At 36.8% G+C, this 22,070-nt stretch overlaps 1 protein-coding gene across 5 annotated transcripts in view; it reads left to right on the plus strand.

Moving 5' to 3' along the window:
• The window catches only part of PCCA (propionyl-CoA carboxylase subunit alpha), a 373,607-nt gene that overhangs the window by 202,514 nt on the left and 149,023 nt on the right, over positions 1-22,070 (plus strand). For all 5 annotated transcript variants that reach the window (XM_068526624.1, XM_068526626.1, XM_068526625.1 and 2 more), the window contains one exon: positions 4,480-4,588. In XM_068526624.1, coding sequence (XP_068382725.1) covers positions 4,480-4,588 — 109 coding nt within the window. The remainder of the gene's footprint in view (positions 1-4,479; positions 4,589-22,070) is intronic.

Below are 22,070 nucleotides of genomic sequence, written 5' to 3' on the forward strand. Positions count from 1 at the left end.
CTTGCTGCCCTCACGGGACTTACATTCCAGTGAGTTAGCAGGCAGCGTGCATTCTCAGCTCCCCTCCTAGCAACTCTGCAGCGTTTTACAGGTGAGAACCTGCTCAGAAACATGAATGAAGTGCGCTCATCTCAGCTTATTCGCCCTAGAACAGAAATTGAATGCAAGTGTGACTGACTCAACACCAAGCTAGCCTGGGCTGCTGTACTTTTGCCTGGACTCAGAAGAGCCTCTTCACTGGCTTCCTTACTGCTGCCATTGCACATTCCAATTTATTCTTCATTCAGCAGCTAAGGTTAACTTTTAGAACCAAATCAAACCTTCTCCCTTACTTTGGAAGCCCTCAGTGAGTGAATGGCTAAACAAATGGCGGTATACCCATGCTGGGGAGTACTACTCAGCATTAACATGGAACAGACTACTGAGTCATTCAACAGCATGGATGAATCCCAGAAACATTATGAAATGTTTCTCCATTTTTATGAAACTAGAAAAGAATCTAGTAACCTGGGGCCACAGAGGGAAAGCAGAGACAGGGATGTTGACTGGGAAGAGGTGCGAGGGAACATTTTAGGGTGATGGAAAATTCTGTGTAGATTGTGGTGTTTATGTGGGCATATACCTTTGTCAAAATTCACTGAACTGTACACTTAAAATGGATGCATTTATTATATGCAAATTATACCTCAAAGTTAAAAAAAAAACCCACCTCTGTTAATGGGTATCCATTGCAGTTAAAATAAAATCAAAACTCCTGATGGCTTATAAAAAAAATAGATGTTAGAAAGGTATTTGATAAAAATTCAGTAGCCATATCTAATGAAACTCTTTTCTAATAACCCATTTCTAATAAAACAAAAAGTAAACTGATTAAATTTGATTAAAAGGCTACTTACTGAAAGCTAATAAAAAGCTTCATTTTGCATGATGAAATGCTAAAATCATTTCCCTTAAAATCAGGAACAAAATGAGGTCTACTATAAAATTACCATTATTATTAAATATTGTTTGAGGATAAAAAAGGAAAAAAAGGAAGTAGTTGGTGTAAATATTTTTAAAAGAAGAGACAAAGTCTTTTTTTTTTTTTTCCAGATATGATTATATTCTAGAAAACCCAGAAGATCCTGCTAAAAACTTCTAGACTTAATGAGCAAATTTGGCAAGGTGGCTGAATGCAACAAGAACAGTATGCCAAGTCAGTGACTCTTTTTTTGTGTGAGATCTAGCTTGAAATGAAAATGGAGAAAACCAAACCTTTTCTTATTAACTGTAATATCTTGTAAGACTGCAGAGAAAATTTAATAGGAAAGACATAGAACCTATGTGGAGACAACTATAAAATCTTGTCAAGGAACAAGAAACACAATCTGAAAACATGGGGGAAAAAATCAGTTATTTTTTGGGGGGACTCAGTATATATGAGTGCCAGTCTTTCCCAGATTAATACACAGATTTTATATAATTCCAGTTAGATTCACAAGGCTTACTACATAAGCGATTTAAAAGCTTATATGTAATCATAGATTTCCAAGAACAGCCAAGGAGATTATGAAAAGTAAAGAGGAAAATTGGCTTCTATACATTAAAATATACTGCAAAGCCTCTACATATAAAAAGTACAATATAAAGGATAAGATATCCTTGGTTATGATAGAATCTCTGATGCATTGCCTTTTTGGACCTGAATACCCCTCTTCTGACATGGCCAGAGTACTCCAGGAGTGGTCCGGATATAATAGTTCTTTTATTTAACGAGTTTCAGGATGTGTAACTGCAGTCTAGATTGGTGATGTACAAGTGTAGGAGGGAAATAGAATTATTCAGTGTTACTTTAGGTTAGAAAAGTCAGATCGATGGGTGGAAATCACAAAGAAACAGTCTAACTCAGTATGAGAAGTGACTGGCTAATGATTTAGAAATCCTTGTAAGAACTTTTCATTTTCCTATATTGTAGGGGTTCTGTAGGTCATATATAGCGATCTGTCCAACATTGCAGTAGAAGAGACACCCACACTGCATGGAGGATATAGAGTAGACGATATTTGCAGTACTTCCCTATTACAATTACCTGAGATTCTTAAAAATATTGTAGAAACAAATTTAGTTCAATTGTAGAAGACAAGAAGTCTTTAGTATGCTTATATCAGACAAATTTATTGAGAATTAGCCATTGGTAAAATTTGAGAATCTGTTCCAGTATCAGTAAAAGGGTTAAAGTTGCTATGCATTGTGTCAATTTGCCTGTGAGATGTGATGATGTTCGATTTTATTTGGGATTCTCCTTAATATTGTCTGAGTCAGTACATCTAATAATTTGTTAGACAAATGAAACACGGATTTAGCATCTTACAGTTTAAAGGATTCCGATGCTTTGCCTTTTTTTCTGTTGGCGATACATGTTGTGCAGATGTGTCTAGAGAAGTGACAACTTTGTGAACCACTGTAGTAAATATATATTACAGCATGACTTAGGATACACACACTCGTGAAAAACAGTATGAGCAAAGTGCTCTCTTAACTTGTTTTGCTGGTCTGACCCACTGAACTGGTTTCATGAACTACTAAGTGGTTTGTATTTCACAGTTCGATAAACATGAGTCTAAACCACTTCTGTTCACAGTGAGATCCGTAGAAATGTAGCTTCAGCAGCACTCTGGAGCTTCTTGGAAATGCAAGTTACTGGGTCCCACCTCAGACCTACTACCCGTCATTCTCTGCAGGTAGAGCTCGGGAATCTGTGCTTTAATCCAGGCGATTCTGATGCACGGTGAGGTTTGAGAAGCACTGCTCCTCTTTATACCGCAAAGAGCTTTTGTGGTTATATACTTGCTATATTGTAAATTAAAACTTAGGAACCTTAAAAATAATTATTAATTCATTTTCAGAGTAACAATAGTAAATCCATTATATGTTGACATCAGAGTAGTGATGTCATCACACGTCATATCTCTTGGATCAGGGAACCTCCACAGTATACTCCTGAAAAAATGAGAGGGAAAAAAGCAAATAAGTCTTAGCATTATTATGAAGATAGTTTTGACCTTGCAGAACCCCCAGAGGGCTCTTGGGGACTCCCAGTAATCCCCAGGCCATACTTTGAGAACCGCTCTTGTATAGATGGTATGTTTTTGAGAAGACCGAGACCAAATTTCTGTAATCCTCATGTAGGGTAGTTTATTATGGAAGCATATGGAATGTTTCCATCACTGCTTAAGTGTTGGGGATGATTAGGAACTTTTCAAAGCCTGTAGGAATGTGGTTTATTAGGCCATTGAGGGTTCTGTTACTGAATTCCCAGACCAACGAGACGTCCCACACTGGTGTTACATAGTTTATGGTGCTCCTAGGTTTGTCTCGAAGAATGGGTTACTGGGGCTTTCCTTTCCCTTCAGTGTCATGAAACACTGCACCTTTCATTTTCATGGAGCGCCTCTCCGTAGAAAAATGTGCTGCCGATCTGGAAAGTCTTTATGTTCTAGTTGTGAATATTTTTAGTCTTATTTCTGTTCTGAATAATTTTTTAAGACATAGCGTTGAAATTACTTCATTTCTTTCCGATAAATTTAAATAACTACCTGATCGTTTTTTCTTTGTTGAATTGTACAAGTAGCGTCTTAGTGCTGATGATCTAGCACTCAAATTGCCTATCCTGTACCAGCTCATAAACTCTATTATCTGTACATAGCATGGTGGTAAATAAATAGTGTCAGAAGTTGTGGTGAGATTACAGAGCACTCAGGGGGATGTGTTAGCTGGCAGACCCTGGAGTATCCAGTTCTGCCTTGACTCACACACTTCTTGAGGAATTATTATGCACATAGAGCAGATTTCCCCGCTGCACCACACTCAGCCAGACCAGGGAGTCTTCCCCGGGCTTGTCAGGCTAGACCACTGCCCCCAGGTCCAGCTGTATTACGGTAAGAAGAGTGAATTAAAGAGGGAGAGAGAAATGGATTGGTTGTTTGGTTGATTGACTGGGATTCAAACCCTGACTGTAAGTATAGAGGCAAGAGAATCACGTATTTATTTTCTTTTAGTCCTTCACATTAGAAAACGTGGCCCAGCCACACTGTCCTTGACCGGCAACACTCCTTTTCCTCATGTTATCCTCTCTCTCCTTAGAAGTAAAATTTGGGGTGGGGAGTGATAAGGAGGAGCAGATATGAGGAGCCCTAAGTTTTTCCTAGAGATCTCTGTGAGTAGTTTTCTTATTTGCAATTGTTTTGTTCTGTGCATCTGTTTAATATCTTGTTTCCCAAATTAGACTATAAACTTCCAGTGAGCAGGGGTCTTTGTTTTATTTGAACCATCTTGCTCCCTCCTTTCCCTCTGGCACAGCCCAGTGTCTGGTACAATACTAGCTCCATAAGAGATGCTTGATAAAATACTTGTTTGAATGACTAATAATTCTGTAATATAGAAGCATAGATGTTAGCATTATGCGTGTGATTGATTGACTGACTGGTTGATTTCACTCAGGACACCAGTTAACAGAGAATGAGAGAAACCAGTTATTGGCAATAGCTTCATCCTTGTTTGTGGCATCCCAATTAAGAGCACATCGTTTTCAAGAAGAGGAAAATTCAAGGTATGTGAGATCATTTAAAACAGAATAAATGAGCAGAAAAGTTTGGACGTTATTGGAGAAAGTACTCTGAAACCTTTTAGGAAATCTGTTCAAGTAATTTGTATTTATTACTTTTGTTTTCTTACTCTGTTCATCTGGAAAAATGTTTTGAGAAGTGTTATAGTACTAAACTTTAGGAAATAACCTGAACAGTTAAAAATATGTATGTAAGAAACTTGTTTATAAGCTATAAGAAAGAATTAACAACAGGTTGAGTTAGTTATATGTGAGCCCTAAGTGTACCTTTTAGCTTCCTAATAACCTGAGCAAAAGGGAAAACATGCTTTATACCAGGGCAAGTAAAAACAAAATCATTGTGACATTCATGCTTCTGAGTGACAGGATTATTTATTATGAATGTCTGTGCACTTGCTAGAGTAATCCTACTTAGCAAGTATAGTCCATTACTTGCTAGAGAGGCAGTTGATAAAATTGTGTTACGTCAAGTCCTTTTCCTTTCTTTTTACTTTTCCTCAAGAGGAAGAATAAAGATTAGAAAAAAGATGGCAGGTGACCGAGCAGCTCTGAAGAGCACAGATCAGAAACTCAGGTTACTCCTGAAGAATTAGGTAGAAGGAAAACTGAATGGGTCTCAGGCTATATATTCATGGCTAATGTGGTTTTACTCAGAAAATCTCTGAGTAACCGGTACTTCTCTTTTTTAAAATTTTTATTGGAGTATAGTTGATGTACAACGTTGTGATAATTTCTGTGGTACCGCAAAGTGATTTAGTTACACATATATATACATTCTTTTTTTAAATGTTCTTTTCCATTATAGGATATTGAATACGGTTCCTGTGCTAGAGAGTAGGACCTTGTTGTTTATCCATCCTGTATATAAAAGCTTACACCTGCTCACCCCAACCTCCCACTCCATCCCTCCCCAGCCCCCTCCCCCTTGGCAACCACAAGTCTGTTCTTTATGTTTATGAGTCTGTTTCTGTTTCATAAGTAGGTTCATTTGTGTCATATTTTAAATTCCACATATAAGTGGTATCATATGGTATTTGTCTTTCTTTTTCTGACTTACTTCACTTAGTGTGATAATCTCTAGTTGCATCCAAGTTGCTGCAAATCTGCATCTATCCATTCATCTGTCAGTGGACATTTAGCTTGTTTCCATGTCTCGGCTATTGTGAATAGTGCTGCTGTGAACATAGGGGAGGGAGCATGTATCTTTTTGAATAAGAGTTTTGTCTGGATATATGCCCAGGAGTGAGATTGCTGGATCATATGGTAATTCTGTTGTTAGTTTTCTGTGGAACCTCCATACTGTTTTCCATAATGGCTGCACCAACTTACATTCCCATCAACAGTGTAGGAGGGTTCCCTTTTCTCCACACCCTCTCCATTATTTGTTATTTGTAGACTTTTTAACGATGGCCATTCTGACCGGTGTGAGGTGGTACCTCATTGTAGTTTTGATTTGCACTTCTCTAACAGTTAGTGACATTGAACATCTTTTTCTGTGCTTATTGGCCGTCTGTATTTCTTCTTTGGAGAAATGTCTATTTAGGTCTTCTGCTCATTTTTCGATTGGGTTGTTTGTTTTTTTGTTGTTGATGTTGTTGAGCTGTATGAGCTGTTTGTATATTTTGGAAATTAAGCCCTTGTCGGTCGCATAGTTTGCACACATCTTCTGCCATTCTGTAGGTTGTCTTTTCGTTTTGTTTATGATTTCCTTTGCTGTGCAAAAGCTTGTAAGTTTGATTAGGTCCCGTTTTTTATTTCTGTTTTTATTTCTATTGCCTTAGGAGACTGACCTAGGAAAACATTGCTATGATTTATGTCAGAGAATGTTTTGCCTGCGATCTCTTCTAGGAGTTTTATGGTGTCATGTCTTATGTTTAAGTCCTTAAGCCATTTTGAGTTTATTTTTGTGTATGGTGTGAGGGTGTGTTCTAACTTCATTGATTTACATGCGGCTGTCCAACTTTCCCGACACCACTGGCTGAAGATTCTTCTTTTTTTCCATTGTATATTCTTGCCTCCTTTGTCAAAGATTAATTGGCTGTAGGTGTGTGGGTTTATTTCTGGGCTCTCTATTCTGTTCTGTTGATCCATATGTCTGTTTGTGTGCCAATACCACACCATTTTGATTACTGTAGCTTTTGCAGTAGTGTCTGAAGTCTGGGAGGGTTATGCCTCCTGCTTTGTTCTTTTTCTTCAGGATTGCTTTGGCAATTCTCTGGGTCTTTTATGGTTCCATATAAATTTTAGGATTATTTGTTCTAGTTCTGTGAAAAATATCATGAGTAAATTGATAGGGATCCCATTAAATCTGTAGATTGCTTTGGGTAGTATGGCCATTTTAACAATATTAATTCTTCCAATTCAAGGTCATGGGATATCTTTCCATTTCTTTGATTCATCTTCAGTTTACTTTGTTAATGCTTTATACTTCTCAGTGTGTAAGTCTTTCACCTCCTTGGTCAGGTTTATTCCTAAGCATTTTATTTTGGGGAGTGTAATTTTTATAAGATAGTGTTTTTTTTACATTCCCTTTCTGATTATTTCATTGTTAGTGTAAAGAAATGCAACCGGGCTTCCCTGGTGGCACAGTGGTTGAGAGTCCGCCTGCCAATGCAGGGGACGCGGGTTCGAGCCCTGGTCTGGGAGGATCCCACATGCCGCAGAGCAACTGGGCCCGTGAGCCGCAGCTACTGAGCCTGCGCGTCTGGAGCCTGTGCTCCGCAACAAGAGAGGCCGCGACAGTGAGAGGCCCGCGCACCGCGATGAAGAGTGGCCCCCCGCTCGCCACAACTGGAGGAAGCCCTCGCGCAGGAACGAAGACCCAACACAGCCAAAAATAAATAAATAATTAAAAGAAAAAAAAAAAAAGAAATGCAACCGATTTCTGTATGTTAATCTTGTATCCTGCTTCCTTGCTGAATTCGTTTATTAGTTCTAGTAGTTGTTGTGTGGAGTCTTTAGGGTTTTCTATATATATGATAGTATCATGTCATCTGCATATAAGGACAGTTTTACCTCTTCCCTTCCAATTTGGATACGTTTTATTTCTTTTTCTTGTCTGATTGCTGTGGCTAGGACTTCCAATTCTATGTTGAATAGAAGAGGCAAGAGTGGGCATCCTTGTCTTATTCCAGATTTTAGTGGGAAGGCCTTAAGCTTTTCACCGTTGAGTACTATATTGGCTGTGGGTTTATCATAAATAGCTTTTATTATGTTGAGATATGTTCCATCTATACCCATTTTGGTAAGAGTTTTTATCATGAATGGATGTTGAATTTTGTCAGATGCTTTTTCTGTATCGAGATGATCACGTGGTTTTTGTCTTTTTTTTATGTAGTGTATCACATTGATTGATTTGCATATGTTGAACCATTCTTGTGAACTTGGGATGAATCCCAAGTAACCAGTACTTTTCATTTGTCCTTATCCTCAAGGGAAAGTACAAAAAGCTTAATGTACCATCTTTTTTTGAAGTTAATTTGGTGACTGTCTATAGGGAGAGATGAGAGGATATTGAATTTCTGTAAATTACTGAATGAATGGAAGGAGGAGGAAAATGATCAGTAGAGCCAGGAATCTGGTTGGTTTGTTTGTTTTCCCCCTAAAGTCGTGCTCCCCAGTGTGGAAGCCACTAGCCATGTGTGCCTATTTGAATTAAAATTAAATTAAAAACTCAGTTTCTCAGTCACATTTCAATGTCAGTGTCAGTATAGTCACTACCCACACTTGCAGTGCTCCATAGCTGCTACTGTACTGTGGTCAGTGGCTACTGTATTGGGTAACAGAAAGAACCTTTCCATCATCGCTGTTGTATTTCCATCAAGCTTTGTTGGACAGTGCTGTTTTGGAGTGATGTGTGTGTAGGAGAGATCTTAAGCTTTTGCTTTAAAGCCAGAATCATACCTTGTATGAATAATATTGTTATTATTTTTTTGGTAAATACAGTATTCATATCTTTATTCCTTTACCTTCAGGTGTTACTTGGATCTTGACTATTCCAGAAGTCCTGAGTATAGCTAATGATGAACTGGTTTGATCTTTAAGCAGTGTATTCAGGTTATTTTCAGGGAGTGCTGACTTAACATTGGTAAGAATCTGAAGAAGTTTTAAAAAATAAAAGAATAAAAATTTCCTGTAATCCTGCAATAACCACTTTCAACATTTTAATATATTCCTTTCCAAGTGTATATGTGTGTATGTTTATATATATCCATACTTGTAGTGTATATACCCTACATAATTAGTCATATTGGAAATGTCATTTGAATTTTACTTTTTAAAATTTCATATTACGTTGTGACTATTTCTTCTCTTTATTCACTAGTCTTTGAAAGCACATTTAAAATTTCTATTATAGTGAATTTAAAATATATGCAAAATAACTGCTCTTAAAAACACCATCAAGAGTATTATAAAACAGTATAACAAATGGCAGAATGTATTCAGAGATACATGTCCAATAAAGGACTTGAATGTATAATGTATAAATAATTCTTACAACTCAAAAATGAGCCAAACAACCGAATTAAAAAAAATAGAAGGTTTGGCGTAGACTCTTTTTCAAAGAAGTTATGTGAATGGCGAATAAGTCCATGAAAAGATGTTTAACATCATTAATCATTAGAAAAATACAAACTAAAATCACAGTGCTACACCACCACACACCTGGTAGAATAATGTACATCAAGTGGTGAGTAGAAAAGTAAATGTGGTATATCCATACGGTGGAATACTATTTAGCAATAAAAAGAAATGCAGTACTGATACGTGCATCTACATGCATAAACCTAAAAAGAAAATCATGCTAAGAGAAAGAAACCAGTTAGAGAAGACTACATAATGTACAGTTTCATTTATTTGTAATTTCTAGGAAGGATGGAAGTATAAAAGACAGAAAAAAGATCAGCGATTGCCTCGGTGCAGGTGTTGACATCACAGAATTACACCTTTATACAGTCTATGTCCAAAACTATAAACCAATAATTATTTTAAATGCATTAGTCTCCTAAATTATGTAGAAAACAAAACAAAGTTAAGATGACACTAGCTTTCATTTTAATAATGTTTAAAATGCATTAGACCCTTAAAGCATATAGAGAACAAAAAGTGGAGTTACAAGCTGTTGTTATAATAATACTAGCTTTTATGATTTACGTATTTGTCTTTACTGAGATACTTATTTCTTCATGTGGTTTCTTACTACTGTCTAGTGTCCTTTCATTCCACCCTGCTGGACTTCCTTTAGCATTTTTTGCAGGGCAGGTCTAGTTGTCACAAACACCTTCAGCTTTTGTTTATCTGGGAAGGTGTTAACTTCTGCCTCACTTATTGATTGATTGATTGATTGATTGCTGTGTTGGGTCTTCGTTTCTGTGCGAGGGCTTTCTCTAGTTGCAGCAAGTGGGGGCCACTCTTCATCGCGGTGCGCGGGCCTCTCACTATCGCGCCCTCTCTTGTTGCAGAGCACAGGCTCCAGACGCGCAGGCTCAGTAGTTGTGGCTCATGGGCCTAGTTGCTCTGTGGCATGTGGGATCTTCCCAGACCAGGGCTCGAACCCGAACCCGTGTCCCCTGCATTGGCGGGCAGATTCTCAACCACTGCGCCACCAGGGAAGCCCCTGCCTCGCTTTTGAAGGACGTTTTTGCTGGATTTGGGATTCTTGGTTGACGGTTTTTTTTCTTTTAGCACTTTGAATATATCAGCCCACTGCCTCTGGCCTGCAGAGTTTCTGATGAGAAATCTGCTGATAATCTTATTTGTACTTGAAAATTCGTTCCTCTCGTTCAAGATTCTGTCTTCAGCTTTTGAAGGTTTGACTGTGTGTCTTGGTGTGGGTCTTTGAGTTATCTGGAGTTTGTTGAGCTTATCTTATCTGGAGTTTGTTGAGCTTTTTGAATGTTTATGTTCATGTGGGAAGTTTTTGGTTATTATTTCTTCAGATATTCTCTTTGCCCCTTTCTCTTTCTCTTTCTAGGACTTTCACGATGTTTACGTTGGTCTACTTGATGGTATCGCCACAGGACCCTTAGGCTCTGTTCACTTTACTTTGATCTTTTTTCTTTCTGTTCTTCGGACTTGATAATTCTATTGTCCTGTCTTCATGTTGACTGATTTTTTTCCTTCTGTCTGCTCAGATCTGCCTTTGAATTACTCTAGTGAGTTTTTCATTTCAATTATTGTGCTTTTCAGCTCCAGAATTTCATTTCTTTTTAGGTTTTCTGTCTTTTTATTGATATTTTTATTTTGTTTACACATTGTTTTCTTGACTTTCTCCACATCTTCCTTTAGTTCTTTTAGCATCTTTAAGATAGTTGTTTTAAAGTCTTTGTCTAAAATATCTGCCATTAGGTCTTTTTTTTAGGGATATGTTCTGTTGATTTTTCATTTTTTTCCTTTGAGTAGGCCATACTTTCTTGTTTATTTGTATGACTTCCGATTTTTTGGTTGAACACTGGACATGTCAATCCAATGATGTGGTAACTTTGGAAATCAGATTCTCCTCCTTCCCCAGGGTTTAGTGGTTTATGTTATTGTCTTCGTTTATCATTTTTGTTTCTCTGATTATCGTAGGCTGCCTCCGTGCCAATGATCAGCCTGAGGTGTAAACTTAAGGTGTTCTCTGGTCTTTTCCTAGACTTTGCATGAGCATGTGCAGTCACTTTCCAATTCTCCTTGTATATGCAGTTGTTTTTGAATGTCTTATCCTTTAAGGCCTAGCTCCTGAAAGGGGGGGAGAAAAATGAAGGGGGGGGGGTGGTTAGGGAAGCACTGGACCCTTAAATCTCCTGGAAGTCGCTCCAGTCAGAGGAGGAGGGGCTTGCAGCAATGAGGGAGGTGCAGTAGCTGGCTGGCTGCCTGCCTTTCTGTCTGCACCTCTGTGATCAGAAGCAGCAGTTAGCAGTCGGAGCACAGATCCTTAGTATTTGGAGGACAGGGTTCTCTTCTGCCCACCCTGGCTTCCACAAGCTGTGTGCAGGCTGCTCCAGTGAATACACCCACAGTTGCGCCCAGGAGGCTGGGGGTGGCGGATGGGGAGCTGCTGCTGTGCTAAAGCTGAAGTTGACCACAGGTTAGCACAGTTACCCCCAAGCCTTCTTCTGAAGGTTCCACAAGAGTTATATCAGACAGATTCTGCCAGTATGACTGTTGTCTGGGTGGGGAGAGAGATTCTTGGTGCTTCCTATTCTGTCATCTTCCTAGAATCCTCCTCCTCTTATATTACTGTTGAACTCATTACCCTTTAGAACTTGGAAAAAAGTTAGATTCATAAAATATGCAGTTATGTAGATAATTGTGCATGTATTACCTATGTAACTAACAATTATTTTATTTTTGGTACATTTATTTTCTTTTTTTTTTTTTTAATTTTTAATTTATTATTTATTTATTATTTTTATTTTTGGCTGTGTTGGGTCTTCGTTTCTGTGTGAGGGCTTTCTCCAGTTGCGGCGAGTGGTGGCCACTCTTCATCGCGGTGCACGGGCCTCTCACTATCGCGGCCTCTCTTGTTGCGGAGCAGAGGCTCCAGACGCTCAGGCTCAGTAGTTGTGGCTCACGGGCCCAGTTGCTCCGCGGCATGTGGGATCTGCCCAGACCAGGGCTCGAACCCGTGTCCCCCTGCATTGGCAGGCAGATTCTCAACCACTGCGCCACCAGGGAAGCCCGGTACATTTACTTTCTATTGAACTTATCGTTTGTCTAGTAGGCCAGTTTACCGTAAAGTTGCTACCACCAGAGACCTATAACGTTTAACAAAATATACTGGTCTTTTTCGACAGAGCGTAATCTTGTTTAGGCAAAAGTGAATCGAAGCTATTTTTGCTTATTTGCTGAAGAGGTCCCTGACACCAGAGCTGGTGTAAAGTGGTTGGCTCTTCACATTTTGGCTTCACAGTCATGTTTTCATTATTGCCTGGGGAATGGAGTCCAAAGTCAGCCTCCGGGTGTGGCTGCATGTTGCTGTGTCATGGGTGTGCTCATGTACTCTTCTGCTTCCAAATCCAGTAGCCTGCAGCACTTCCTTTGTGCTGCTTGTTTTGGCTGCTGGTCTTATTTTCCCAATTTCTCCATGGGTTTTACGCTTTCATCATTTATGACTTGGAAAAAACTTTAATAATATGTACCCATAGTATTTGGATAGTAAAAAGATAGTGTATTTTAGAAAAAGAGAACAGTTAATGTCAGAAACAATAGCAATTTTTCTTTGACTGTAAATGAAGTGAATTAAGTTTTTACATAAATACATATACTGTCTTAGCATGGAGTTATTTTTCTTTGTAATCATTCTTTTCCTAAACACTTTTATTGACAGAAATGAATCATTAAAAGTTGTGTTAAACAATTGCTCATGTTATTTGAAGCTAAAATTATTTTGTTGGCATTGTGGTTTGGTATAATAATTTGTTTCACTAACTGCTAATGATTGGAGGAGAATCTTGTAAGGAAAAAAATTTAGTTTCTTTCAGTAATCTTTCATTTAATTTTGGTCAAAATGCCTGTTTTCCTTAGATCCAAATGTTGTTCACTGGTCAGGATTCACCTTTCTGATCTTCGACCCTCCTCTTACTTTACTCTGGTTCAGGTCCACCTCTGCCATTGTAATAACTTTTTACTTGATTTCAAAAAGGGCAATCATATAACCTCCTGAATCACTTGGGTGCTTTTGTGTACAAGTAACAGAAACCCTTATTCCAACCGACACATCTTTGTTGAACAGGAGGCTCGGAGAACGGAGAGGACAAGGCTCCGGAAGTGCATCTGCTGACGTCGCTTCTCTGTAGCTCCTCAGCCTTGCTTTCTTCTGTGCTTTGTCAGAAGGCTGTGATAGCAGGATAGCTGTAGAAGTTTCAGGAGTCAAATCCAGATTGTGTCTGTCTCTAAGAAGTGAGGAAATCTCTCCCAAGTGTTACCCAACCAGCTACTTCTCAGTTCTCGTTGACCAGAGAGAACTCATCCCGTTCCTAAACCAGTCACTGCAAAGGGAGTTGGATTATCGTGTTTGTCTGGGACTGATTTTCTGGTGTGAAATAGATGTTGAGGGATCAACTAAAGTGACCACTACATTTTCTAATAATAACTCCCTGCCTTCCTTTGTATGGGATGTAATATTGGGCTGGCGAAAAAGTTTGTTCGGGTTTTTCCATAAGAGCTTATGGAAAAACCTGAGCGAACTTTTTGGCCAGCCCAGTATTTATTTTGCTTGTCCTGTTCTACTGGCTAGAACTACCGCTATAGTTTCATGTTTAAGGGCACAGGCTTTTGTTCCATAGACTTAGATTTCTCCCTGGTTTTGCTGATCCCTAGCTACTATTTTAGGATAAATTATTTTGCCTCTCTTGGACTTAGTTTCCTCACCTGTAATGTGGAGATAATAGCGGTTCTTAAAGAGTGTTTGTCAGTGTCAAATGAGATATAAAATACTTCACATGATGCTCATTAACTTTTAGCTGTCCCTCCCTAATTTTCTTTTTCTAAAATCTCTGATGACAAAGATTCTATTTTAAGGGTAGTGGCAATGATATATACTCGTTTTATTCCTGAGTAACTCGAATGCCTTGAGTGTGTCAACGTCAATGGGTACGTTAGCTATTGGTTTGAAATCTTTCTTCTTACGTTAAATATGTAGCCTTCCATTCCTTACTGAATAAGAAAGTCAGATACGGATATTAAATGTAATCACGTCTTTTAAAATTACCTATTGATCATTATAAGAATTGAGTTAGAAAATTTAGAGAATTTAGCAGGGAACAAAATGATTAAAAAAATATCCTGCCCCCATAGAGCCTACATTTAAGTAGAAGGTAGACAGACAAAACAGATGTAGTAATACATCAAATGATGATAAATACTTTGGTGAAAAACAAAACAGGGAAGGGATATAGAACATCCTGGGGTGGATGGTGGGCTAGTTGTAGTTTTACTTTGGATTGCAGGGGAGTGGATGGCAGGATGGATTAGCAGGATGGGAGGATTCACATTAGAGCAAAGACCTGAAGGAGGAAAGGAGTGAGTCATGTGAATATCTGCAGGAAGGACCTTCTAATCAGAGGAGACAGCTAATGTAAAAAGCACCTGAGGTCAAGTATGTCGGCCTGTTTGAGAAATGGCAAGGAGGCAAATGCAATTTGAGAGGAGGGAGGAAGCCATAGAGTAGTAGAGATGGAGTTGTGTTAGGTGGTCTTCTAGGAATGGGGAGCCCTTGCAGGGTCTTGAGCAAAGCAGAGCTTGATGTGACATATGTAATAACAAGATCATTGTGCCTGCATTGCTGTAAATGCCTCAAAAGGGGTGACAGTGGAAGCTGGGAGACCAGTTGGGAGCAGAGGTCCTGGGCCTGCCCTGGGATACCCCACATTAACAAGTCAGGAAGATCAGGCAGATCCAGCAAAGGAGACTGAGAAGGAACGGCAGAGGAGATAGATGGAAAAGTAGGCGGAGGTGGAGTTCAGAGAACCAAGAGAAGAAAAGAGTGTTCAACTGAAATATGTCACATATGAGAATGACCGTTGACCATTGAATTTCTCAATGTGGAGGTCATAGGAGACCTTGACAAGCAGTTTTCAGGAATGTTGAGTGGGACGTGGTCGTTAAAGTTGAATTGATGAGGGTTCAAGAAAACATGGGAAGAGAGAAATTGGAGACTGCAAGTACTGGCAACTCTTAGGGTTTCTATGTTTATGTACATATAGTTAATGTATTATTTAGATTCTACAGAAAATGGACCATTCTCTTTGAAAGAGTGTCTTTTTTTTTTTTTTTTTTTTCTTTTTACGTACCATTATGTTGTCCACATTTCTCTGTATTGGTTTTTGAAAAAGTGGTTTTCCAGGACTGTGCAACATTAGTACTTAAAAAAAATTAACATACAATGGAAAATCTTGCTCATATAGGATTGATAAATCTGCAAATTAATTTGCCTTAGGCTATGTGATATTGGTGGTCCCTGGCAGTGCAGAGTGCGATGGTGCACCCCACGTCTATTCAACACTGTAGATGTGTACACAGAATTCTGTGTAGCTTCTTTTATTTATGGCAGTCCTTCTATTCAGTCATTCAGGCTAGGAAAATTGTATCATCTTTGGTTCTTTTGGCTCCTTCATCTGGCACTGAAATGTCACAGTATTTGGTGTGGTGCAGTGGGACCAGCACCGAGTAAGGTGTCAGGAGTCAGGATTTTGGTCCCAGCACCACTACTAAGTATCAAGGTGGTAAAGTCTTTGTGCAAAATGCTTCAACTTTTGACTTCAGTTTCCTCCTCTGAGAAATGGCAGTGTTGGATTGGATGAGTCCTCCTGAAATCTTTTTCAGCTCTGATCCTAATGGGATTGCATGAGGCTGACCCTTTTACTTTCTGGTTTCTACTTAAACCCTCTATTTTCTCTCTTGATATTTGAGCAGAGGTTAAAGACTTAGGAAATGGAACACCTTCACTATGGCCTGTGATAATACTGATGAGAAGACTTCAGTCTGAAAGGTTTTTAAAAATGTAGCGTTCACTTTTGTGGAGGATTACTTTGGGTGTATGGAGTCAGTGTACAACCACCACTTTGAGCTCCTACTGAGTAGAACATATATATTATCTAGTATCTTGACTGGCTACATAGCCTGTCATCAGTTTAACTCTTTTAGTCACAGTAGCATAATGGGAAAGTACAGTCACTTGAATTGCAGTCATTGTGTCTACATTTGTATAGTATTTTCTTTCCTCATCTGGCTTCCTGATAAAATGGAGAATCAATTTTTCACTGATTTTTACCTGAGAGATGCAATTATCTGTGTTTGTTTTTTTTTTCCCTGCTGTTAAAAAAGAATGTTGTTTCCTGGTTTTAGGTTTATAATTCATTCACCCATTATTAAGTTTTCAGTTAGATGATAAAAGTTTAAGGTTTTGAAATATGATCATAATCAATGAAATATAACTGGGGAAAGAAACATAGAAAAAAATAGCCATGTGAAAGTAATTCCCAAGGAAGAGCAAGTACTGTTGGACAGTGCATATTGACTCTTTTACTTAAGTATTTCTGAATTTAAAAGGACATATCAAATTATTAACACATTTATACCATCTGTGACAACAAATGACAACTTTTATATCATACTTGTTTCATTTATGTTCTCAGATAAGCTACTTCATTATGACAATGAAACTGATGTTCTGATAACTAAGTATGTAATTAACAACAGTACTTTGGGTGTATGCTCACGAATATACATAGCTATACTATGCTTCTGGAAGTATCTACTTTCATTTAAGCAAATGAGTCCCCTAAAAGCACCAAGAGGGAAGACAATGTCAATTCAGTCATCATCCTTTACGCTAGCCTTACTTTTTAATATCTCTGTTATAGTATTTTCAGTTACTTAATATGACTGTGTCTTGGACGATTTAGAAACCTATCTGAGACTAAGCGCAAAATATTGATTAAGTGGATGTCATATTTATACACTTTTTGCTAAATATTACATTTTAAAATATTTTTCTTTCTTTCTTTCTTTTTTTTTTTAATTCTACTATAAGAGCTGAATGGAAGACTGAATAACCTCATTATTGAAGGAGAATTTCTCTGTTCCCTGCAATGATTCCAAAAGCTCTTGCACACTTCATCAGTATTATTGTAATTCTTTGGCTGCAGGATATTTGGCAGCTGTTGCACCCCACTGGCAAATCCTATTCATACTTCTTTCCCATTCACCCATTGCCATTGGAGAATTGATTTCTCTCTCCTCTACTCTAACCTTTCCCAATTCATTTTGGATTGTTCAATGTGAAACATTTTAATTTCATATCATACAGCTATTCAGCTCACAATCCCTTTTTTAACCTGTCACCAGGGTAACAGCATAGCATGCTTTCTTTAGGCCATCAAGTTTTTATTTCACATGCTTAATATTGCATTAAATGTTTGCATTTTGTTTAACCCCCCTTAAATACTTTGAACTCTGGATATGTTTTATAGGATAATGAAATCCTTGATTTTGGAATTGAAACTAAATCAACACTATCACTGCATTCATAATAAAATGTCAAGTGATTAATTTATATAATTCAAAAATTATTATTAAAAATCCAAGTGAGCTGATCTGTGTAAGGCAATTTGCTGTAGGTAATGGAGGAATATTTGTATATTTATGTTCAGCCTTGTTTCAAAAAAAGCTTTAAAGGTGGTTTAGAGAGATTCTGAGTCAAGTAAAAATGCAAGAGTAATGGAATTGGTGCAAATGGAGAAATATATCTTTTGAAGACATTACATGATTTTTCAGTAAAATGTTTTTTTCTGTGTATTATATATTAGTGAAAGTTGAAAATGCATTATGTTTACATCTTGATTCTTTGATTTGAATAGATTTGAATTTCTACTTACAGAGCTACCTTTTCATCTTTATCCCAAATAATAGTTTCAGTAAAATTTGTTCTGTGAATAAATTTTATGAAATTTGGAATATTCTGAGAAATATAAAGAAATGTGTAAGAAAAGGAAAGGCAGAGACTAGTAACCCATGTTGTTTGAAAACATTGTTATTTTTAAAAGATGTCAGCGTAGTAGCTATTTAAGTATCCTTATATTCCATTATTACAATCACTGAAGTTTTCACATTAATCTGTAGGATAAACTCTGAATTAAGCTGCCTATTTTTTTCTTTTAAACTACTTTTTTAGTTTACTTTTTTAAAAAGTTTTTTTATGATTTAGTGCTCTTTGGGATTTCTGTTTTCTCACAGTGTGTCAGACTAACTTCATACCTTGAATGTTCATATGTAACTAACAGCCCTGAATCTAGATAACATTGGTTTAGATGACCAATATCCTGATCATCTACTTTACAAAGGTCACTTTCTGTCATTAGAGTAATTTCCTGAATATGTATTTTAATGATAACTTTCTACCTTTAGAATTAGAGTTATTAGATTGTTCCAAAGATAACAAATAGTACTCCTTGTGATAAGATGCTTGGGCTTAGAGTAATAACAAAACAGTTTCTGCCCTTTAGGAAGCTTAAAATAGAATGAGATATGTAGACATTAAACAGATAATTATCAACTCTGAAAACGGCTAGAGGAAAAGTCCAGATTGTCCTGGTGAGGGGACGAGAATATCATTTGCAGGTGTGCCACATTATCTAAATGGCCCATTTTCAATAAAAAAAATTACAAGACATGTAAAGAAACATGCAAATATGTCCCATTCACAGGATAAAAAGTCAATAGAAACTGCCCGAGGGGGGCCCAAATGTTGTACTTCTTATACAGTGATCTTTAATAACCTGTTAAAAATATGTTGAAAGGACTGAAGGAAATCCAATATGAAGAATTAAGGGAAAGTAGGGCAACCATATCTCACTAAATAGAAAATATCAGTAAAAGAGAGAAATGATTTTTTTAAAAAAGCAAATAAAAATTCTGGAGATGAAAGTACAGTGCCCACAGTGAAAAAATGCACTGAGGAACTCAACAGTAGATTTGAGCGGCAGAAGAAGCAATCAGCAAATTTGAAGACGTATCAATTGAGATTATCCAGTGTGAGGAACAGAAAGAAAACTGAAGAAAAATGAACAGAGCCTCAGACATCTTTAGGACACCATCAGATATACCAACATGCATGCTGAGAGTCCCAGAAGCAGAAGAGAAGAAAGATAAAGGAGCAGAAAAAATATTTAAAGAAAGCGTGACTGAAAACATCCCAAATCTGATGGAAAACATTAATCTGCACATTCAAAACGCTTAATAAGCTCCAACGTAGAATAAGCTCAAAGATATCTACACCTACACACAGCATAGTCAAACTGTCAAAAACCAAAAAGAAACTTAAAAGCAGCATGAGAAAAATGGCTCATCATGTAAACGGGATCCTTAATAAGGTTAAGAGCTCCCATTCTCTTCTGGACATAACCAGGTTGTCCAGAAGAGAATGGGATGGTATATATAAAGTGCTGAAGAATTAAAAAGAAAAAAAAAGGAATGTCAACAAAGAACGCTATATCCAGCAAAACTATCTTTTAAACATGAAGGAGACATTAAGACATTCTGAACAAAACCCAAGAGAATCCAATGCTACCAGACCTATCCAACAAGAAATATGAAAGGAAGTTCTTCAGGGTGAAATGAAAGGACATTAAACAGAAACTGTTAAATACATGTGAATTAAAAAGAGCACTGGTTACCAAGTGACAAAAAGCAAAATTAGTCATTAAAAACAAAAACGAAAACCCTCCAAAAAAAAAAAAAAAAAAAAAGCACTGGTAAAAGATTACTACATCAGTAAATATAAAAGACAATATAAATGTATTTTTAGTTTGTGATATCTTTTTGTTTTCTTTCTGATTTAAAAGACAACTGCATAATGCAATAATTATAATTCTAAGTTGATAGGCACACAATATGTACAGATAAAACTTGTATGACAACAGGAAGACAAACGGTAGGGAAAACAAAGCTATATCAGAGCAAATTTTCTATATGCTTTTGCAATTAACTTAGCATTAATCCAAACTATGGTGGTTAAATATAAGGTGCTAATTGTAATCCCTAAGGTAACCACTAAGAAAATAGCTGTTGAAAATAGTATATGAACCATCAGGGGAATTAAATTGGTACACTAGGAAATTATCTATTTAAACAAAAGAAGGCAGTAATGGAGGAATAGAAGAACAAAAAAGATATGAGATAGAAAGCAAAAAGTAAAAGTAAAAGCAAAAAATAAATCCTGCTTAATGAGCAAAAAATAAATCCTGCTTAATTTAATGTATCAATAAATAGAATAAGCACTCCAGTCAAGGGCAGATATTGGTATAGGGGATAAAAAACAAGATCAATAGCTGATTCACTTTGTTATAAAGCAGAAACTAACACACCATTGTAAAGCAATTATACTCCAATAAAGATGCTAAAAAAAAAAAAAGATCAAATTATATGCAATATATACAATATACAATATACAGTATACAATAGATATACTTTGACTCAAAGACACAGTAGCTGAAGGTAAAAGGAGAGAGTTATCAGACATACTATGTTTGTAATACTAGTATAATTATTATTAATAATACTAATATCAGTCAACATAATTTTAAGAAAAAAATTGTTACTGGAGACAGAGGGATATTTTATAATGATAAAACAATCAATCCTTGAGAAAGCTATAATGATTTTGAGCATATATGTTACCCAATAATGCAATCCCCAAATACATGAAGCAAAACTGAGACAACTGAAAGGAGAAATTAACGATTCAACAATAATAGTTGGAGATTTTAATACTCCACTTTCAATAATGGATAGAACAACTAGACACGATCAACAAGGAAGTAGAAGACTTGTACAACACTATAAACCAAATAGATCTAATAGTTATCTATTTAGAACAATACATTCAACTGGAGAACATGCAACTTCTCAAGTGCAAGGGTAACATTTTCCAAGGTAAACCATGTCATATGCTAGGGCACAGAACAAGCCTTGATAAATTCAATGAGATTGAAATCTTACAAAGTATGTTCTCCAACCACAGTTGAATGAAATTAGAAATCAACAAAAAAGGAAATTTGGGAAATTCACAAATTTGTGGAAATTAAATAATTCACTCCTAAATAACTAATAGAATGAAGAAGAAATCACAAAGAAATTATAAAATACTTTGAAATGAATTAAAACAAGATCAGAACATTCAAAACTTATGGGATGCATCTAAAGCAGTGGTTAGGGGGAAATTTAGAACTGTAAACACATATTAAAAAAGAAGATCTCATATCAGTCACCTCATCTTCCACTTCAGGAAAATAGGAAAAGAAGAGCAAACTAAACCCAAAGCAAGCAGAGGGAAGACGATACTAAAGATCAGAGAGGAAATAAATGAAATAGAGAATAGAACAACAATAGAGGAGATCAGTAAAAGCAGAATTTGGTCCTTGGGAAGATCAGCAGAAATGACAAACTTTTAGGTAGACTGGCCAAGAGAGAAAGAGACTCAAGTAGCTAAAATCAGTAATGAAATAGGGATTATACATACAGACCTTACAGAAATTAAAAGGATTATAAGGAAATAATGTGAACAATTGCATGCCAACTTAGATAAAATGGAGAAATTTGTAGAAAGATGCAAGCTACTGACACTAACTCAAGAGGAAATAGGAAATCTGAATAGACCTGAAAGAGATTGAATTAGTCATCACAAAACTTCCCAGAAAGAAGAACCCAGGACTAGATGGCTTCACTGGTGAATTCAGTGAAGTATTTAGAAAGAAATTAATTAATACTACTCTTTCACAAACTCTTCCAAAAATAGAAAAGAAGGATAAAATTTGCAGCTCATTCTCCAAGGCCAGTATTACCATGATACCAAATCCAGATAAAGATGTTAAAAGAAAACTGAAGACCAATATCCCTCATATATATTAATGCAAAAAATCCTCAACAAAATACCAGCAAACTAAATTCATGAATATATAAAATGATTATATACCATAACCAAGTG

Source organism: Eschrichtius robustus, chromosome 18 (assembly GCF_028021215.1).
Source record: "Eschrichtius robustus isolate mEscRob2 chromosome 18, mEscRob2.pri, whole genome shotgun sequence".
NCBI lineage: Eukaryota > Metazoa > Chordata > Mammalia > Artiodactyla > Eschrichtiidae > Eschrichtius > Eschrichtius robustus.